Source organism: Drosophila eugracilis, unplaced genomic scaffold, assembly GCF_018153835.1.
Source record: "Drosophila eugracilis isolate 14026-0451.02 unplaced genomic scaffold, ASM1815383v1 contig_974, whole genome shotgun sequence".
Taxonomy (NCBI): Eukaryota; Metazoa; Arthropoda; class Insecta; order Diptera; family Drosophilidae; genus Drosophila; species Drosophila eugracilis.
The window spans coordinates 833,236-852,460 of NW_024573893.1; the positions used below are offsets into that span (position 1 = coordinate 833,236).

Here is a 19,225-nt window from a genome sequence, read left to right on the forward strand (position 1 = left end):
CAATTGCCGCCTCCCCGGAAATTCTGGGAAATTCGTTCGACTTTCGTGGGAACTGAACTGCAACTTTTGTCAGCTGCACTTTCCTTTCCATCGAATTGGTTATTTTAATTTTATTTAAATTCAATTTGGATGGCTTAGTGGTTGCATAATTAGCTTGGCCAGGAGTTTAACTATCTCTGACCTTCCCTTAGCTGCATTTTATTTTGATTTCATTTGGGTAGAGACTATAATTTATTTTAACAAATTAGTTGTCAACGGGTTAAGCAGTTTTTATAAAGACCTTATTATCTTCAGCTGTAATATATTTCAAATTACTTTGATCAGAAATTGCCAACTTAACTCTTTAATATAAGTAGAGAAGTTTTTAAAGTAGCAAAACCATCTAAAGATGCAATCACAAATATTACATCATTTCCGTTAACAACAAGCTTGTTATTCACGATATTTGAGTTGAGCTGTCCCCCACTCTTAATCACCTTTTCATATTTCATTGGTGTGGCTGTTCACTTTTTTATGACCCACAGACTGGCACCTCTGGGCATCCACCAATCAGCGGACAAAACCAATCTGCAGAGTAATAAATTCCTGTTTGTCAGGACTAGTTCTTTGTTGACCCTTTCGCGGTGTTGGATTGCAATTTTTCGCTCCTCCAACGCTGCGGGAACCCACTTGCAAAAAAAAAAAAAAAAATAGAACCATAAAAACGGGACACACAGCAGTATAAAGTGGCACAGACAGATGTCGCTGGCTATCCTGCTCCGTAGGGATCTGGCAATATGCGACGAGTGGCGACAACATGCAGGACCTTCTACTCATTTTTAACATAGCCTCCTGCTGACGGGAAAATATTCCAACAGCGTAAATTTATTCAATATTTCATAAGAATCAATAAAAATATTTATGACTCTTGATATGCAAAATAATGGCAGCTCTTGTTTGCCAATAAAGTCTCAAGACTTTAATTAATGATGCGAGTCCATTGAACCTTTTAGGTAAAATCAATATAGATTTAATTTCAAAACTGATTTTGCCAACAACTGGTACTTTAGTAAATTGCCTTAATTCGATTGTTCTCGGTCAAATAGATGAGGTTTTCTGACGACTCAAGCATTTTGCAGCTTAGCAATTGGCAATTCCATCCATTAAGTCCGCAGACAGGCGTCACCCAAATAATCGTATTAAATTCGTTGACTGTGCACCGTATATCGCCTTTAGCTGCAGACACAAGACGCAGCCGCGGACTCAGCTCCATCTCAAAATTCTCCAGGCCGCGTACTCCAATCGCAAAAATAAACAAAAACAAAACCGCTAAGATCCTGGCACTGTGGTTACTGATTTTAATCTTAAGACTATTCAAGTAATGAAATATATATTATATTTTATATCAACTTATTGTGGACAAGGCGCAGGATATTACTAAACTACAGAAATTTAATTTTAAGCAATGTTAAAACTGAATTATAGCAATTTTCTGCAAACTTAATGTAAGATAATTTATTTTTAAGCAGACGGGAATGGTCACAGGATATTATATAATATAAGAAAACATTCTTTAGGATTTCTTATTTTGTTTTCTTTACTTTATGGCTGGCAATTCAACATTTCTGTAAAGTATTTTCCCTGCACCACTGTGCCGCTCCCACTTGAGTCGACATATGACAGAATTCATTACGCGAAACACCGAAGTGGCGCCCAAATATTCATGACAAGGAGCAACAAGGAGCAGGAGCAGAAGCAACAGCCAAATTACGCATACGCCGCGATGTCCCCCAGCGAGCACATCAAAACCGTTTGGCTGTGTCGGCCAGGCTCACATTCAGTGTGTATAATAAACAGTAAAATTGCGTATTTCCCTGTCTTACACTTAGTATTCTGAAAGAGGGGCAGAAATAAAAACTGGCGGTTTTTCTTTGGTACCTCAAAAAAACGAACGAGAACTTTTAAAATTACTTCCGAAATATTAACAACCTCCCTTCGGTCATTTGACCAAATTGTGTAGTTGCAGCTTCAACTTCCGCCCAACTTTTTTTCAAAATTAATTTGGAAACGAATTTTTGAGTTTCGCTTTAAGAAGTCTTTAAGTCGGTGAATTTTTAACAGCTTTTGCTTAACAGAAGACCCGATTCATTATATTCTTTATTTTGTTTCCTAATTAACTTTACTTTTCTGGATTCTCATTTGCAAGTCAAAAGCAAGACCAGAGTAAGAAGGCAATGATTTTTAATAGGCATAATGAAAACACTGGATAGCAATTTCTCTTTGTGTAAAATGTTTGGTGAAAAGTTCAGCTTTTATTTGAATTGAGAGACCTTTTATTTGAGTTTTCCTGGAAAAAGCTGAGAGTCGAACGGGAACAAAACAAATTCAAAGTCAAGTTAGACTATTAACACATTAGGCTTCCTTGTCTGTTAACTTATATACTTCCTTTCCTGCTAGTCTGTTGTTATATGGCTAAAATGTTATGACTTTCTCAGCTTAGGAACGTCTAAAAGTTCAAGGACGAGGGATAGACGTTAGCCTGCTGGGTGTGTTACAATTACCTGGAACCGGGCTAACGCCATTACAAAGCAAATGTGAAAAATATATATATTTTTGTTTTCAACTTGCCCAAGTGCCGCCTCAGGGATGTTTGGAAAATACAGAAAACTAATAATCCACTGCTTTGTGTGCTTTTTATTATTTTCCTTTTGAAGACGTTTCTTGGAAACCAACATGCTTTCATTTCGTAATGTTTGCTTTGTTATGAATAATAAACATTGGCGAAATGTCTTGCTAAGTAATAAAGTTGGGTGTTATAATGGAAATTAATAAATTAGTACTCAAAAGCTAAAAAGCTCTTCAGTTGCATTCACGCGTTGAGTAAGCAGTTCCCACGAAATTTATAAATAAACCATTTGCAAATGCCAACTCGTAATTAATGACGAAAATTGACTTTCTGCCGAACGGACTAGTTATTAGGCAAAGTCACATGACATTTGAGAAGTTGACAATCTCTTGACCTTCTAACTTTAAATTGGCAAAATGGGTTCTCTAATCAGTGCTTAATCTGATCAACAGTTAGACAATTGTTGATATTTCTGAAGTTGATTTGCTAAGGAACAACAAGAAGTCAGCGGTCGGGGTCCTGCTCAATTATGGAAATATTTAATTTTGTGGCATAACTTTGCTGACTGCTCTTGTTCTGGGATATCAATTAAGTTCTGGGATAAGCGGCGAAGAAAATTTGAATTGAAAATAAACTTTGGCGGTGAAGCGTTGCTGATGACAAGCTGCTCATTTTATTTCAATTTTCATGGGAGGCGAGACAGAAGCTCGTATTGCGCATTACGCATACGCCATGTTGTGGGGTGCGAAATTAACAGAAGCCGAGCTTCATCTTGCATAATTGATGCTCTGCTTCTCTTCTCCCTCGAACAATATGTGTATATGTGTGTGGTGAAGGCAATCAATCAGCTTGATTGCTATTACAAATTCCAGGAAAGTTTGATGGTTGAAAGACGGACTGGTAGGGGTTTGGGCTGGGGGGAGACCACTTGAAAATTGCTCGCTAAGTGAAGTACGTAAATTATTGCTGTCACGCTTGATTGGTCTTTGTTGTCGATACTCGGATAGTTTGAGGTCCTTGATTTAATGCAAGTGGTTTGCATTAATTAGTCTCCCAATGGATTACTTGCAAATGCACTCAGCGACGACTATTCTATTCATGCGCTTATGTAATTAAAAATATATTTATTCAATATATAATTCCATAGAAATAGAAACTCCTTTCAAAAGTCAAACAATAATGCAGCATTCGAACAATGGCTTGGCGTAAGGCACCATCTGAGCCCATTAAGATTTGCCTAAACATTTCCAAGATTGATGGTTGAAAGGGCAAAAGTTATTCCTAAAGACGGTTGCTAGCTGAAGAGAATGAGATTTTGTTAAACGAAGCGAAAATGGAAACTGAAATGAACAGTCGGTCTGGAGTTAGTGTCCTCCTGAACCTTATGAGACCCTCATCAGTGATGAGGAAACTCACGTTGTTTTCCAGCCAGGCAAACTGTAAACAACATGTACCGCCACGTCGAGTACTTACATCGACAATCGGTTTAAGCCACAAGACACTATAGGTCGGGAATTGGCCCACAATGCGCTTACCACTTACTGCACAAAGTCTTAGTAAACCTTTCTGTCATTGTTTATTTGTAACGAGAAAGTTTCTAGGCACGTGGCCTCCAGTAAGTTGTCGCTGACGTGCCTCAGATTTCTAAAGCCTGTTTAAAAGACAGGCATCTGGAAGGAAAAACTCAGTCTTCAACAGCTTCCTTAAAAAATGAAATGTGAAAAAAATGGAGCCATTAAATTTGAAGGAGTCGCAGCTTTTCTTGTACAGCCTTTCTCTTTACAGTATCCTTCTGTCTTGCAAATAAATTTTTAAACAAGTCTAGAAGTATTTATATAGCTTGGTGGTTATATATATAGGATATATGTCAGTGGATTTTTAATAGAAATTACAAATTAATTTGTGTTAGGAATATATACTTCAGAATAAAAATAATATTTTTCAAATATATAGTTTTTTTCCCAGTCCCAATTTATTATTTTGACATTTTTATAGTTTATTTTCTCAGTTTACAGAGAGTGAAAAATTTAAAATAAGAAAACACTCCTAGTTTGCCTGCCACATCTGTGTATACATTTTTGAACGTTTACAGTGCCGAACATGATCCGTTTGCACTTTTGTGCATCAAGATTGATGGAAAAGTTTTTATGGTCTTTCCACGGGAAATTGGTTTTCCCACGAAAGTGTTTTCCTATACGTATTTTTATTGAATGTTCCGCTCATTGGCTTATTTGCTGTTATATTTTCGTGACGCTGACGATTGCAACGAGGGTGAACGTTTTTGTTTGCGGTTTATAGTGTCGCTGACATTGTTGACAGGCGCTCGCTGGGTCCTGAGTGCATTGCTTTTGGCAGGACTCTCGGCCTGTGGGCGGTCCTTGTACATATCAAATTGAATTTACTTTGTATTTGACAAAACAAAGAAAAAACCAGTTTAGTTGTTCCGTCAACGAACCAAAAAAAGGTTATTGCATTCAGAAAAAAAAGAAAATTAATACAAAAATGAAAAATGCAAAATGTTTGTCTAGCTTTAAAGGGTTTCAACTCCTAAAATTTTTGCTCGTGTAGATAACACCTTTTGAAAAATATATATATATTACATGTACATGCTCAAGGGTACTTTGGAATCACGCCAACAGCCATGGAAACTCAACTGACAAAAGACAATAAAAACGATGATGGGCACCGGCACCGCCTTTGCTAATAACATTTTTGGCAAAAAAACTGAAGAGGGGCAAAAGCCTTTTGGCAATTTCCCGTGTTAGGGCTCCCTTTATTCGCTCGGCTGGCAAATTTATTATTTATATTATAAAGAGATAAAAGATATATATGGGGATTTTTTATTATTGGCCAGGTTCACGCAATTGAGCAACAAGCTGGGGCCCAAGCATTTCGCTTCTAGAGGATTTCCTATAAACGCTCTAATTTCCCGCATCAAATGTTGCGCATTCGTGTATGAAGAAGAAACCAAAAATTAACATATATATATGTCGGGAAGTGTATATATTTCTTGGGGGTTTTCCAACTGGCAGGAGTTTGCCTACTTATGCTAATTTGGCATGCAGACCGCGTTGAATGTAAACATTTTGCTTCGATTTCTTTTGTTTTCCGTTTGACTTCTGCTTGTTGCCCTCCCATTTTTCCCTTTTTATTTGGTTATATAGAAATAAAAGAAATTTGTGAGTGCCAAGTCCTTGGTTGACAGCGGTGTATATGTACGTGTTTGTGTGTGAAATTTGCCAGACAATGACAAACAGGAAGTTCCTGCTCTCTGTCTTCAAGATATCAAAGTCAAGGCGAAAAGCCTTCCGATTCTTATTTACTTTATTACACCTCCCGAAAATATTCTGGTTGCCTGACAAATATTCTCTCATTGTTATCAAAACTTGGCCAAATTAATAGGCAGTAATTTGCTTGAAACAGATGGCCAGCAGCCAAACTAATTAGCAAAAAGTACCCACAGGTAAATAAAATGCTTAGCCAAGGCCCAACTGTGTGTGAGCACCTTGAAGGGAAAACTTTTCACATTAAATTTTTATGGCTTTGCATTGTTTAATTATGAGTTTTCCTGACTTACCTGGAAACTATGATTTACGTTCTTGATGCCGCACTCGAAATAACACAAGTCCGATAGGTCAATATCGTCGAAAACATCGCACTGAAAATGAAAACATTTGAAAAACTTATTAAAATCCAGTTCATGCTAGGATTAATATTGCAATCCTTTCTTGCCACATAATATTTTTTAATTTTGTGGCACAAATTCCTTTTTGCGGCCTGCATATTCCGTGGCCTTTTTACTAAGCAAAGGAATGAGTTGGCACTGAGCCAGGTCAGATGGAGGAAAAACAAATATATATATATATATATATATATGTACGAGTATACCATATATTTCGCCTTGTCTTTGGCCTTAATGGAATGCTTAAAGCTAGCCGGCGGCTATTTTGATGAGGCTCAAACTCTCGGCCGGCCTTCCAACTTGTCTGCCCTGCAGGTCCTTTAGGAAATTGAAATGTTTCACACACACAGGCCGGCAAATAAATGGATATTTACCAGCCAACAAAGGCCAGCCCAAACACATAATAGAAATGTGACAATGGAGGGACCATGTCGTCCTCCTTGGCGATGCCAATACCGAAGTGAAACCCGAAACCTGAAACCAAACGGAGACCCAAAGTGAACCAAACCCCAATCTCAAGTCCGACGACCATCGAAACGCCAAGGTCTGTGTACTCAAGTAGTTTTTGAACATGGCGAAAATTGGTTTTCTTTTGACTCGAGTGACTCGGAAAGTTTGATTTTGTTTGCGCCCCCAAGGTAACAGCGAAGGCTGCCAGGTAGGCAAACAAGTTTTGATTATTTTTATATTTTTGTTTTATTCTCATCAATTCCCACAGCAATTAATATTTGATTATTGTTTTGTATACTTTAAGTGGTCTAAAATCAATTTAATATTGCGTCTCAACGGTTGCTCTTCCTTCGATACCCCCTATAAATGTTGCTTTTCCAGAGAGTCGCAATTGTACGTACATGTTTTCTTTTCTGTGCTCAGCCTTGGCATAAATTATTCATGTGGAGGCAACTTCCTTGACTTTCAGGGTTCTGTTTTTGCCGGAACTGTGTCAGTGGCAGGTTGCGAGGTTTTTGTTGAAGCCACCGTAAGTCTTATTATGACACCCAAATACTGCAGCTTACGTTACGTTTCCAGGAATTTCTTAGGGAGCCATCGCATTGATTTCGGTGTTTCTCGTCTCTCCAATGGCAATGCCATGAATTGGAATGTTCGCCAGTGTAATCATAATAAGTTGTTTTGGCACATAATTGATTGAAAACATGGCCATCACTCAAAACCAAGTGGATATGTATGATGGAGCGGCTTAATCCGCCAGAGTGAGCATTACAATAATTAAACGTATACACATTCGGTCCACAATCCCCCAAAGATACATACACGGGGCACACTGGCATACTCGGAATTTACGAGAACTGCGTCGAAATTACAAGAGATTTTCGAGTACCTTCAGTCGAGGAGGGAATCTCCTACCGCAATCCTCAATCCCCGGTCCGTAAAAATCAACGAGAATTTCGAGTACTTTCAGCAATCACAATGTACGTCAGACCCCAATTTAAACTTTAATTTCGGTTCATGGATCAGGAATAGCTTTTTTAGTTACCTTTTCCATACATTAATTTTATATTATTTAATTATCATTTTTTATTTACTACGACCATACTCCCTAATTTATCGAAAATACAATTGTTGAGCCTATAAAATAAATTTCTTTCTAATTTTAAAATATTTTTTCAAGAGTAATGTCTTATCTTATGGTTTTAGATATGAAGTTTTCTAAATTATAATCTTGTTAATATTTCATTATTGTGAATTTTCAAAAATCAAATAAAAGTTGGAACATAATAATTTCTGTTTCGTTTTAGTCCCGTAAAATATCAAAATATTTTTTTATATTTCTTAATAGTTTTTTGTTTAAATTTGCTGTTTTTAATTTAAAGTGCAATTTATTTGAAATATCAGACAAATTATACATAATGTATCAAGTGTTTCTCAGGTTTTGTATAATTTTTCTGATTTATTCATTTTTCATTTAGCATTTTTCATCGCTCGAGGCTGAGTGTGCGCGTTTTTGTGGGAGTGTTTGCGTTTTCCTGTTTGCTGCGCGTTTCCGCACTTGTTAAATTAAGTGAGCACAGACATTTTCCGGATGAATGGATATCGCAAATCTTAAGCAGAAGGAAGGAGCACAAGCCCTGCTTTGGATCTCATTAAAAGCCAGGCGAGTAAATATATATACGAGTATGCTTATGTTTGTGTATTTGATTTATATTTTAATACACGGGGCGAGAAGAATCAATAAAATAATTATAGGCCCAAAGGGAAAGAGGTAGAGAGAGAAGGCTGTGAATTTTAGAATTTTTTTGCAATGGCTTTGAGACACATGACACATTAGGGAATTGGCTGCTCGGCGGCTCAGTCTGCAGCTTCCTCTGGGGTCAATCACAGACACATTAAGGCAAATTGCTAATTTTCTGTGTTATCAGCTTCAGTCCCCAGGCATTAACCCAACTTTGATTGCATTATACCGAGATTTCTTTTTTGCCCCGAAACCGAAGGAAAAACGGCCCCGAATAATCATTAATTTGCGCACTTTCGAGGGTCCGGGGTCCAAGTCCTTCGTCCTCGAACAGGATCTGCCACCTGGCGCACGAAAATACTTTCCGTCGGCTCTTACTTATTTTATTTCCTTTTTTTCTGTTCACTGTGTACAGCTTGCAGAAAAGTTTTTGGGCCATTCATATCAATTCCTTTGCATTACTTCTGAACCATTTCGCCTTCCTCTCGTGCTTTCCAATCTTTTTTTCTTCTGCACGCCAAATCACTTAATGGCAAGAAAGAGCTGTTGGTCATTAGAATTTAGTGTACTCGAGCCGGGAAAATGCTGAGTCGAGTTTTGAGAACGTAAGCCTCACTAATTGTTTGCTATTTCGAAGGAGGGAAAATCCCTTTAAGAAAGTTGGTGGCAAATCAAAGCAATCTTATCGGTGCGGAAACTTAAAGAAAGCAATCCAGTCCTGAACATCAATATCGGGCTGATGCCGAGCGCAGCGCTCAACTTTCGAATGGCAAGTGCCAAGGAGTTCCTGCCGATAAAGTTGTTCCTTTGAAATGTCACTTCTGCAAACTTTTGTTCGCACTGGCATTCCAACTATTTGCAAGGCGGTGGGGCGGGCAAACATTAAAGACATTTGCAACTGACTTTTCCATTAACTTTTTATTTTGCATCCTTCTTTGCCAGAGAGAAAACTTGCGACATTGGAACCAAAACAAAAGCAAGACACAGTTGCCAGAGGAAAATGGTCTCGTTACCCTTTGCTTGATGGTGGTGCTAACCAGTTTTTGGGTCTAATTAGTATTAAATAGCTATGGTTTCTGCCCTAGTACAAATTACGCTTCAGGGATTCCTTGGAGTTGGGGTTTACTGGAGGTTTTTTCGAAGGGCGTTTACAGGCGGGGCCCGAAGGTGTCTGCGTGGGCGTGCCACGTTTCATTTGGCGTGTCAAAGTGGCGCAGCTTGAAATTTTGACATTTTAATGGCATAACTTACCCGCCACTCCCCCCAAAAGGAAACCAGCAGCTCCATTTTCTTCGACCCACCCCGGAACGCTCCCCTTCCAGATATTAATGTGCCATAACATCGCCAGTCGCCTGCTGTGCCCCGCCAATCCATGCTGAGAGCCACATTTAAATACTCGCAAAGTATTTATGCCTTCCAAAGTTCTGGTTCTTACACAAGGGAAAATATTTAAATAAAAAATGGGTGTTTACTCATCAATGCTATCTATCGTTTGCAAAGTTTTCATTTCTGACCCTAATTTCAAAAATACCTAAATATTCAAAATTTATAGGTTTGCCCTTCCTTCACAATTGATATCAAGATTAAGTTTTATTTTATTTATTCCTCAAGAAATTGTGGGCGTCCTCAAAATTTAAAAGAACTGAATATTCGTTACCGAGACCTTAAATCTATTATTTAGATTTTTATTTCCTTAACGTTATATTATAAGGAAATAAAGGATTTTTTTGTCTCTGTACATATTTTTATTTCTATTGATTTAAATGTAAAATTTCTAAATAAAGCAGTACTTCTTCCAACCGCAGTAAGATTCCATTCTAATGGAAAGAAGCAGACATAAATCAACCAAGGCGTAAGCCCAGAATTCCAATGTTCAAAGCAGACATTCTGGATTTGCAATTACAGAGTTTGTAATTTAGCCTTCGGTGTTTAGCAATATTGATTGTCCCGGGTCACTCAGCCAGCCAGCCAGCCAGGCAGGCCCGCATCATCCACACTGGCAATTACATGTGACCCACTCATTGCGAAATGAACATTTCACCCTTGCATGCGTTTTAGGTGAAGGAACAAAAGCCCGCCGGCAATTAGAGGGATTCAGAAGGGGCGAAGACGAAGGATGAAGGAGCGGTGTGTAACCTACTTTGAGGCTCGGTGTAATTTGTCATGTCCCTGCTACTGGGATAACAACTGTAACCCTATTCTGGGCCAGATGTCGGAGGAATGGGGCTGGGGAGACGACAGGCTTTCATGACAATAATTGTGATTAATAGCGCTGGGGCGTCAGCGGATATTTTTCAGGCCATTTCGATGCGGTAAAGTGGCATTGAGCTTGGAGGATTGAGAATTGAGCATTGAGAGCAAATGCACCATTAATGACAGTCACACACGTTGAGTATACGCCCCGGAAAACCCATTCTGACACAGTAATGCTGATGAATATATATTTAAATATAAGTAGCTATGCGGGATTGAGATTTATTGGATTATCCTCACAGCCGCAAAGAAACTTTTTTACTTTTTTCACTCTTTGTCTCTGAGTTCCAACTTTTGCGGTGCCATCATCTGCTTAAAAAATCACCATAAATAATTATTAGGTAGCAAAAAAAAGTTACTACTTTTTGTGGCATATTAAATCTCGACTTAAGTATCTCATATGCATTTTGATTGCTTTCTGTTTGCGTACGTGATATAAGAAATTATGCATTTTAAGAGAAAATGCAGTTAGGGATAATAGAATTTTCCATCCGGCTGCTTCTTGAGGGGATTTCTTGGCAGTCTTCTATATAGCAAGCAAGCATAGAATTATTAAAGAAGTTGAGCATGGGTGGCATAAGTAAATATGTTTTGTATTAAAAAAAAACTTATGCCAAAATATTTATGCGTATCCTTGTAATATTAAAATCTATTAATTCGCTCGACCATAAGTTAAATGGCATTTTTATTTCTTTGGCCAAGCAGCATAATAATTTGCTAATTGCTTTCTGGAGCAAACTTTTGCTGTTTTTATTAATGACATATGCATGTTTTATATATTCCTCTCCTGTGAACGTTATTGGTGTACAACATATCCAACAGAATGTTGGACCCGAGCCGCTGTGCCGTGATTTATGCAACATAATTTATGAGTCTCGTTTTATGTTCAACGGAAAAAAAGGAAAGGAAAACGGCAGTGGCAAGCTGGAGATGAAGAGGAATGTGGAAATTCAACAATTTTTTTCTGAGCCGCCCTTTGGGTTTGGGTCTGGGCGGTGAATCGGCGAAAAACTCACATGACCTCGTTTCGGGCTTGATAAAATGATGTTTCCTGTTCCGCTCATACACACACACACACACACATACACAGTTTGATAAAAACCAAAAACGTTTCCGGCCCTGAAAGGAAGAAGATCCATTTCCAACTGCCCGGCAACTGCCACGCCGATTATTTGCCGGACTTTGCACAAAACTCTGCCACAATGAGGCCCTGGCCCGCAGCCTAATAAATGTGCATTAATTTGGGCAAAAAGGTTAACTTTTGCTTTGCTGGCCATGCCAAGATTGCACATTATAAATTAAACATTTATGATAGCAGTTTTTTCTTTTCGACTTTGGCAAAACATGCACAGCCAGCAGACAGTAAAAATTATATGTACGTTGCTCGGTGCTCGAATAAATTATTTGCTAGACAAGTAAAAAAGTTCTTGCCGCCCTCAGCACCATGGCAAAGTTTAGTCAACATGCACTAAGGCAAAAGGTGGACAAAAGTTTTAAAACTTGGAGAGAAGACTTTATAGTACTAGGCAGCAATAAACACAAAGACTTATAAGAATATATAATTTATTTTAAAAACTTTTTGATTATAATTAAAATATTTCATATACCAATTAAAAAAGTTGTTCCCTTACTTATAAATAAAGAGTAACATTTTTTTCAGTGCTCAGAATAATAGTGAGTTATGTTCCTTGGCCCACGCCAAGCCTTTCAGGAAACTTTTTCAATAAACGATGGTGTTTGTGGAGCCAACGACTCGGTCAACTTTCGGGCGACATTTACCATTAAAGCACAATACATAAACCACTTAGAAAGGAAATATTCATAAAATGTGCATAAACCGGGCGGTAAACAGTCCCAAAATCAAACCAAGGACCAAGAACGAAAGGAGCAGCTAATGGGAAAAAGCCGCAGAGAGCACGCATCTCCTTAATGCCACGTGAAGGATTTATTTTCGAGCGTAAATCCTCGCATAAATGTTGATGCCACGTAACCTGAGAGGGCCGCCCATCAATTTGGGAATCACGCGCCCTGAGCAACTGCCAACACCTATCTAGCCTCCACTGCCACCCCGCCTATTCCCCATTTTATCTTTTCAGGGTCCAGAGGAGGATACGGCTGGCAGGATCAGCGAGGTGTTAATGATAACTTGTCCCATTTACCTGATGTTTTTTTGAAACTTGTGCGGTGTGTGGTGTGCGTGTGCAAACTTTCGCTAAGCTCGGTTTGCTTATCTTCTATTTTTACTTGTTGTTTATGGCAGCTTAAAATTAAAATCCAGTCTGCCTGGCAAAACAGTATTCAATTTGCATATAAGGCAGAAAAAAGTTGTTTTTTAGTTGCCAACTTGTTATTGAACATCCGAACAAGCCAGAAGTCATATGTCAGTTTTTTCCTTAAAGGACAAAAAGTTTCACTGCGCTCCACATCGACAGGAAAATGGATTAAAGTTTGCAATAAACTGAGAAATTCATTTAGTTATGATAAAATGTTAGTTTAAATTAAATTATCTTGTGATTAAATTTCCACAGCGTGTCAGACCCTGTTACTCAGGTGCTAAAAACTAATTTCATTTTGATAAATATAATTGATTGTGATAAAGTTACGAAAAGTAACTTCACTTAGCGCTAACAGAATTTTGATTGATTTACGACAGCTCAATTGGAAATGTTGCCAAGAAGGTTCTCTTTTTTCACCTAACAACTAAATCGAATCAAGTATATTTCGTTTGCACTAAATGGCCATATAATTGACACATTACTGGGCACTAAACGAATTCCCACCTCTGCCGATTCTCAAGTGTCACCCCCTAAATCATTTATTTCACAGCCTAGATGAGAGTTCCTTTTTTTGATTTGGCTGGCAGGTTACCTATAGCAACGCTGGCCGGAAATTTTAGAAGGACATTGCTCTGCTGAGGACACTGTCACACAAAGGATTCCCCACTCAATAAAAGGCAAACTCAAAAAAGCGGTCCTTTGTTGTGTCCCATTTCTGGCACCACCTTTTGTCGAATGTGGCGAAAGTGGAACGCTGGTAGAGGGCGGCCCAAAAATTGTCTTTGGGCCCAAAAACTTTTGGCTAAGCATTTCAAAGCCGCACGAGTGCCCAGGCCCAGGCCCAGTTGAAGGCGAAATGAGGGGTAAGAAAACAGTTTCGACCTTTCCTTTCGCTTTGCCTTTGCCTTTCACTCAGGCAAATTTACGCTTCTTTGAGTTTACCGCCGTTTTGTGCGTTATTTAAAAATTTGGGTTTGCCTTGCATGAATGGAGGAAATTTCGTTTTTGTAGCTTTCATAAAGAAAAAGTTTCGGAGATGAAACAACTGAAATGTGTATAAATTATAATGATAAATTAATAAAGCTGGCCTTGCAACATCAAACTGAAGTACAACAAATTGTGAGGCATTGTCCTGTTTACCAGCTATCCTATTGCTTTGTCTGGGAATTTTCTCAGGAATTATTTGTAAACCTGCACCTTTTTCCGCCTCCGGGCTTGGACGTCAATTAAATATTCATTCGCCCCGTTAGCCGTTAGCTGTCAGCCCTTAACCCTTGCGCCGGCAGCTAACCGTATTTCAAATGAATCAAATATGTAGGCTCCAATCCACTGTGAGCCACAACAAAAGATGCGATCCACTGGCCGTAATTGCTTTCCATTTAAAAATGATTTTTATCCGCTGCGAGGGAATTAATGCGGTACAATAAATTTGAGTCGCTCGCAAAAGACAATGACCTCGTCCTCTAACTTGGCTCGTGGCTCCTATCTGGCCAGCGAACCGAATCTGGTGCCGGGACCATGATTGAGCTGTCCCAGTCTGCTGCCCGGCTCGTGGCCATTAATCAAGGTGAAATGTCAATTTAGTCACACATAACTCAAAATGGGACTGGTAATGGCAGTTTGGACGTCGGTCCTTCGTTGGCCTTAAATGTTTGGCAGTCATAGAGGTGCCATGGTAATGTTAATGTTCCCCCTAGTTTTTCCCTAGGAAACCTTGAAAGTTCGTTGAGGGAAGCCAAGGCGGAAGTTTCACATTTCGCAAAACTGCATCGAATGGCGGCCGCTACGACTGTTCATCTAGAACATTTCCCATTTCCGTTGGCACTAACGCAGGTGGGATTGGCCTTAGCTTTTACATTTGGAAAAATATTGCACCCTTTGAGAAGAAAGTATTGGAATTTATCATTTTATTAGCCTTATATGCTAAGCTAAAGATATTTATGAATATTTTCCATTAAAGAAACTACTTAAATTCATTAAAACTTAAATTCGTCACCTCAACCTGGGCTGTAGGCCCATTTGTCTGATGATACTGACGCTACTTACAACTTATTTTATATTTCATATTCTGTATAAAAAGATGCTCAACAGATTTATTCTAACAATCCACAAGAAACTTCTAGCGCTTTTCCTTGTTTTGAGTTACTTTGATTTGTTTAGTGTAGGCTTTGCCCTTTGACTTCTGGCATTGATACAGCAGCCGTAATTGAAAATGCAACGGCAATGCTGAACAAATGAATTTCCTAGAATCATGCGGTTACTAATGAGTGCATATGCAAGCGTATCTACGGGTTTGCTTCTTGCATCACATTTCATTGCATAAGTTTTCCCCGGCAGTTTTCCCCCGTTCTGGCACACGAGTGTTGGCAACACTTCAGCACACCGACGTCACGGCGTTGTTGGTGTCGCTGTCTCTGCGGTTGGTTGTTGCCACGTTTTGTACTACATTTAGTACGCTTGTTAGCTTAATGCACCCTTGAGGCCGCCCCTCGAAATCCCCCATTTTGGACACATCGGCGGCGGCGTCCTCGGTGTTCTGGAAGGCTCTGCGGTGGCTTCCTCACTCGCATGTATAATATTTAAATAAACTTGTATACTAAGTAAGCTCGAGACGCAGCCAGCACCGCAGATTTTTCCTCTGACGTATTACGTGAAATTCATGGAATTAAAACGGAGCATTTCCCTCGTGTGGAGTGTATGGTACTTGCTTTCCATTTTCCATTTGCATATAACTCACGACACCCTGAAAGGAAAGTGTCTGTGGAGCGATTATGCACTTAAAGCAATTGGTAATCGATTGGTAATACACAAAATGAACTCAATTTGCATGGAAATTCTAGTCGGCCTAGTAAGCCGACACCCAGGACTTATCTGAAGGCGAAAGCTGCCAGGAGTTCCCTGCTCATTCCTTGGACAAGGAAACTTTTCCCCCAACAAAGTTGATCCGGTTGATGCGGGCTGCATACAAACAGGAGATTAGGCGACCTGAGGCATTTAACGAGTGAGCTGGGCGCAGATGTCGACGACATAAATGACGGCTAAGCCCCCAAAGCATTATGATGATTGGGGAGTGCGACAGGAGAGGTCCTGTCCAGGTCCAGAGGCCATGGCAATTGACCACTCGCTTCGCCCGTCTCGAATTAATATAACTTCGGTCCCTAGGCGGCAGTGTGCTTTTGTTGACGGGCCAACGTGTGGTATGCGTGATATTTCAAATGGCCATTAAATTGGTTTTGTCCATTGTCCCTGTTGTTCGTATTTATGTGATGATGGCTATCGTATTAATTCGACAAGTTTTGCCTCTGACAGTAGTCCGAAGTATTATTTTGCTGATTTGTTTCATTCGCGCATGAATTCATTTCGTCCTTTATTTATATTAATTTCCGCCCAAACCAAAACACACAATATCCTGGCACGAGTGTCGATGAATCTGAAATGAAAAGCCGCTCGAAACCATTCATGCACTCACAATGCAACATCTGAACATTCAGTGCGGATTAAGCACAAAAACCCACCTAAATAAATATGAAATTTAGATAATGCGAAACGAGCCAAGCGGCAACCTTCAGTGTCAATGATGAGCACATCTTCATCATCTTCCTCGTCTTCAGCGTCCTGCCTGCCTCCCTGCCTGCCAGCTCCCCTTGTCACGTAGCCCTGAATGACAAGAGAAATATAGAAATACGTACTGTACGCATCCTTATAGTGCGACACACTCAAGGCTTTTATTCCGTTCACGTGCAACAAATGAACAAGTTCATTAAGTGCAGGATGTTGCGGACGGGGCAGATCTAGGGGCCGGGCAGATGAGCTAGTGCCCCTCCACTCTGGGTCGATGTTTATGCAGTCATTAAAGTGCGTAAAGCCGCTACAATATGCAAAACGAGTAGGCCCAGGCAGCGCCACATGCGAGGGCAACATTTATGCTGATTAAACTAGCACCAACTGGCGGCAAATAGAACTAGTGAGTATCTCATGAAGGCACTGCGAGAAAAAGCCAAAGGGTACACTACTATTTTTTTTATTTTAAAAACAATTTTTTCTTTTATATTTTATATTTGTCTTTTATTTTCTGTTAACCCTTTTAACCGCATTAATGTCCCATTTGTTTTTTATTTCAAAAAGATTTTATAAAGCTTCCTAAATGTAATTAAAATAAAAAGCATTTTTTAATCCCCCATATGAGTTGAAAATAAATCTTGAGATTATAATTTTTTTTTGTGTGAATGCCAAAAGGCAAACACATCCACGTCAACTGGGACTGACTCGAACAAAGGACTGGGACTGGGACTGGAACAGAAACCCGGCCTGGTTCGCAACAATCCCCCGGTTGCTGGTGCCGGATCGCATCCTCTTCCATCTCGTTGACATTTTTCATTTGGCTGCAGCTCGTCATTGGTGAACTGGCAGTTTCTCTGTTAGAGATGTTGCTTGTCAGAACCTCGGATATCAGTGGATATGTCAGCCAGCATATCAGGAATTGTTCAATCGAAAAGATGGTCTAAACTAACAGCTAGCTAAAAGATAGGCCTATTGTCGGTATGCAGAAAAACGAAAAATGATCTAAAAATAAAAAATGATTGGATCACTTGTAGGTATTTCCAGTCCCAATTTTATTTCAAACCCCAAAGGAAATGTATAACCTTATCTATATTGTTTTACACAAATATTGTAGGATTATTAGAACCTCATTTTTTTCCCTGTGGAGCTGTGGACAAGTGAAAATGTTTGCTTTTCACACACTTGCAAATGGAATGATTTGTACAACTCAAAATCACTTTTGCGGAATTAATTTGAATTTATTGTGATGCTTTTGCATGCATAATCCTCAGTTCGTTTATGCAGTTTGTCAAAATATTACATGTGGCTGCCTCCATTGTTTCACTTTTACCATAGACCCATATCAGACAATCGATTTTGCCCAAAAAACCGAAACAAATGTCTGCCCTTTTTGTTGTCGGGCGTTTGGCACGTGACTTTAAGGGGGCAGCCACATGTGTGACCCCATTGGGTTTGATTTGGTTGGGTGTGCATAAATTACCCACAAACCTTTCCCGAAACTAAGCCTGCAAATTATGCACTCGCAGCTGTTGCCAACGAACCCTCGAGAGTTCCGTCGGAAAATGTCGGAACAAAATGCAAAATGGGCTTATGAAAAAAGTGTCCTAGGATTTCCACAGCTTTTGGTTCTTACTGTTAGCAGACAGTTTGTTCGGTAAATTGTATCTGCCTTTGAACTTTCTAGTGGCTGCAGTGAGGTAAGGATTATAGTTATAAATTTCTTTATTATTTTAAAGGAATTTGTACGTCTGCGTCAACACCATTTTTAGGATTACCTACACACCTGGTTGTGCTGACATTTCAGTTTCTAAGTACTGCATATTTTAGAACCCCTGACAGGTCCTTAGCTCCTTGAACCTTTCCCACCAGCCCTTGTGGCACCTTTCGACCTCTGTTGCAGGCAATATATTCGACCTTTGTGGCTAATTTTAGAGACAGACCGAATGGTTTTCCAAGGTTGGTTTTCTGTTTATGAAAACTTAATCGCGTTTACCAAAAAAAGCAGCAACGAAAAGTGTCAGACTGTTTACCGACGGAAAGGAAAGTGTCAGTTAAATGGCCACTGACGTCACATGCGGCATTGTGTGGCGAAATGGATGTTGCATGTATGTTAACTACCGTTTTTCCCTTTGATTTATGATTAAATTGGATTTTAATTATGAATTGGATTGCCACTCACTGAAATTGGTGGGCTTTCATATTTAATTCCAATCTGCAAATATCAAGGCTCATGCTGGATGAATTTATAAGCAATGCAATTAAGGTTTTGATAATTTTTTATAATTCAATAACTGAAGTGGTTACGTAATTTAATATTGTGAATAAAAGGAAGAATGTTAAATTGTTCTGATTTTAATGATTCGTTAATAAATGGCAACATTTTAATCTTCACAGTAGATTAAATATATAAAAAGTTATTAAATTTTAAAGGTTATTACGTTTATTTATTTTCTTTGAAGGCGGCTTAACCTTTCTTAAGCCGATGATTAATTTATCCCAGCAATTTTAATTGACGAGCAGATTGTTAATATAAATATCAAGAATTACCTAAATTTGTTCCTATTGCTTACATGCTTTGTATTTAGTTCTTAGGATTGATTAAATAAAATGACGGTTCTAATGGGATATAACAGTTTAATGTCATACTCATCGTAAAG

The 19,225-nt window shown here is 39.0% G+C and overlaps 1 protein-coding gene across 8 annotated transcripts in view; it reads right to left on the minus strand.

Moving 5' to 3' along the window:
- Window positions 1-19,225, minus strand: part of LOC108115134 (diacylglycerol kinase eta) — a 41,572-nt gene that overhangs the window by 12,549 nt on the left and 9,798 nt on the right. For all 8 annotated transcript variants that reach the window (XM_041819797.1, XM_017226423.2, XM_017226424.2 and 5 more), the window contains one exon: window positions 6,183-6,263. In XM_041819797.1, coding sequence (XP_041675731.1) covers window positions 6,183-6,263 — 81 coding nt within the window. The remainder of the gene's footprint in view (window positions 1-6,182; window positions 6,264-19,225) is intronic.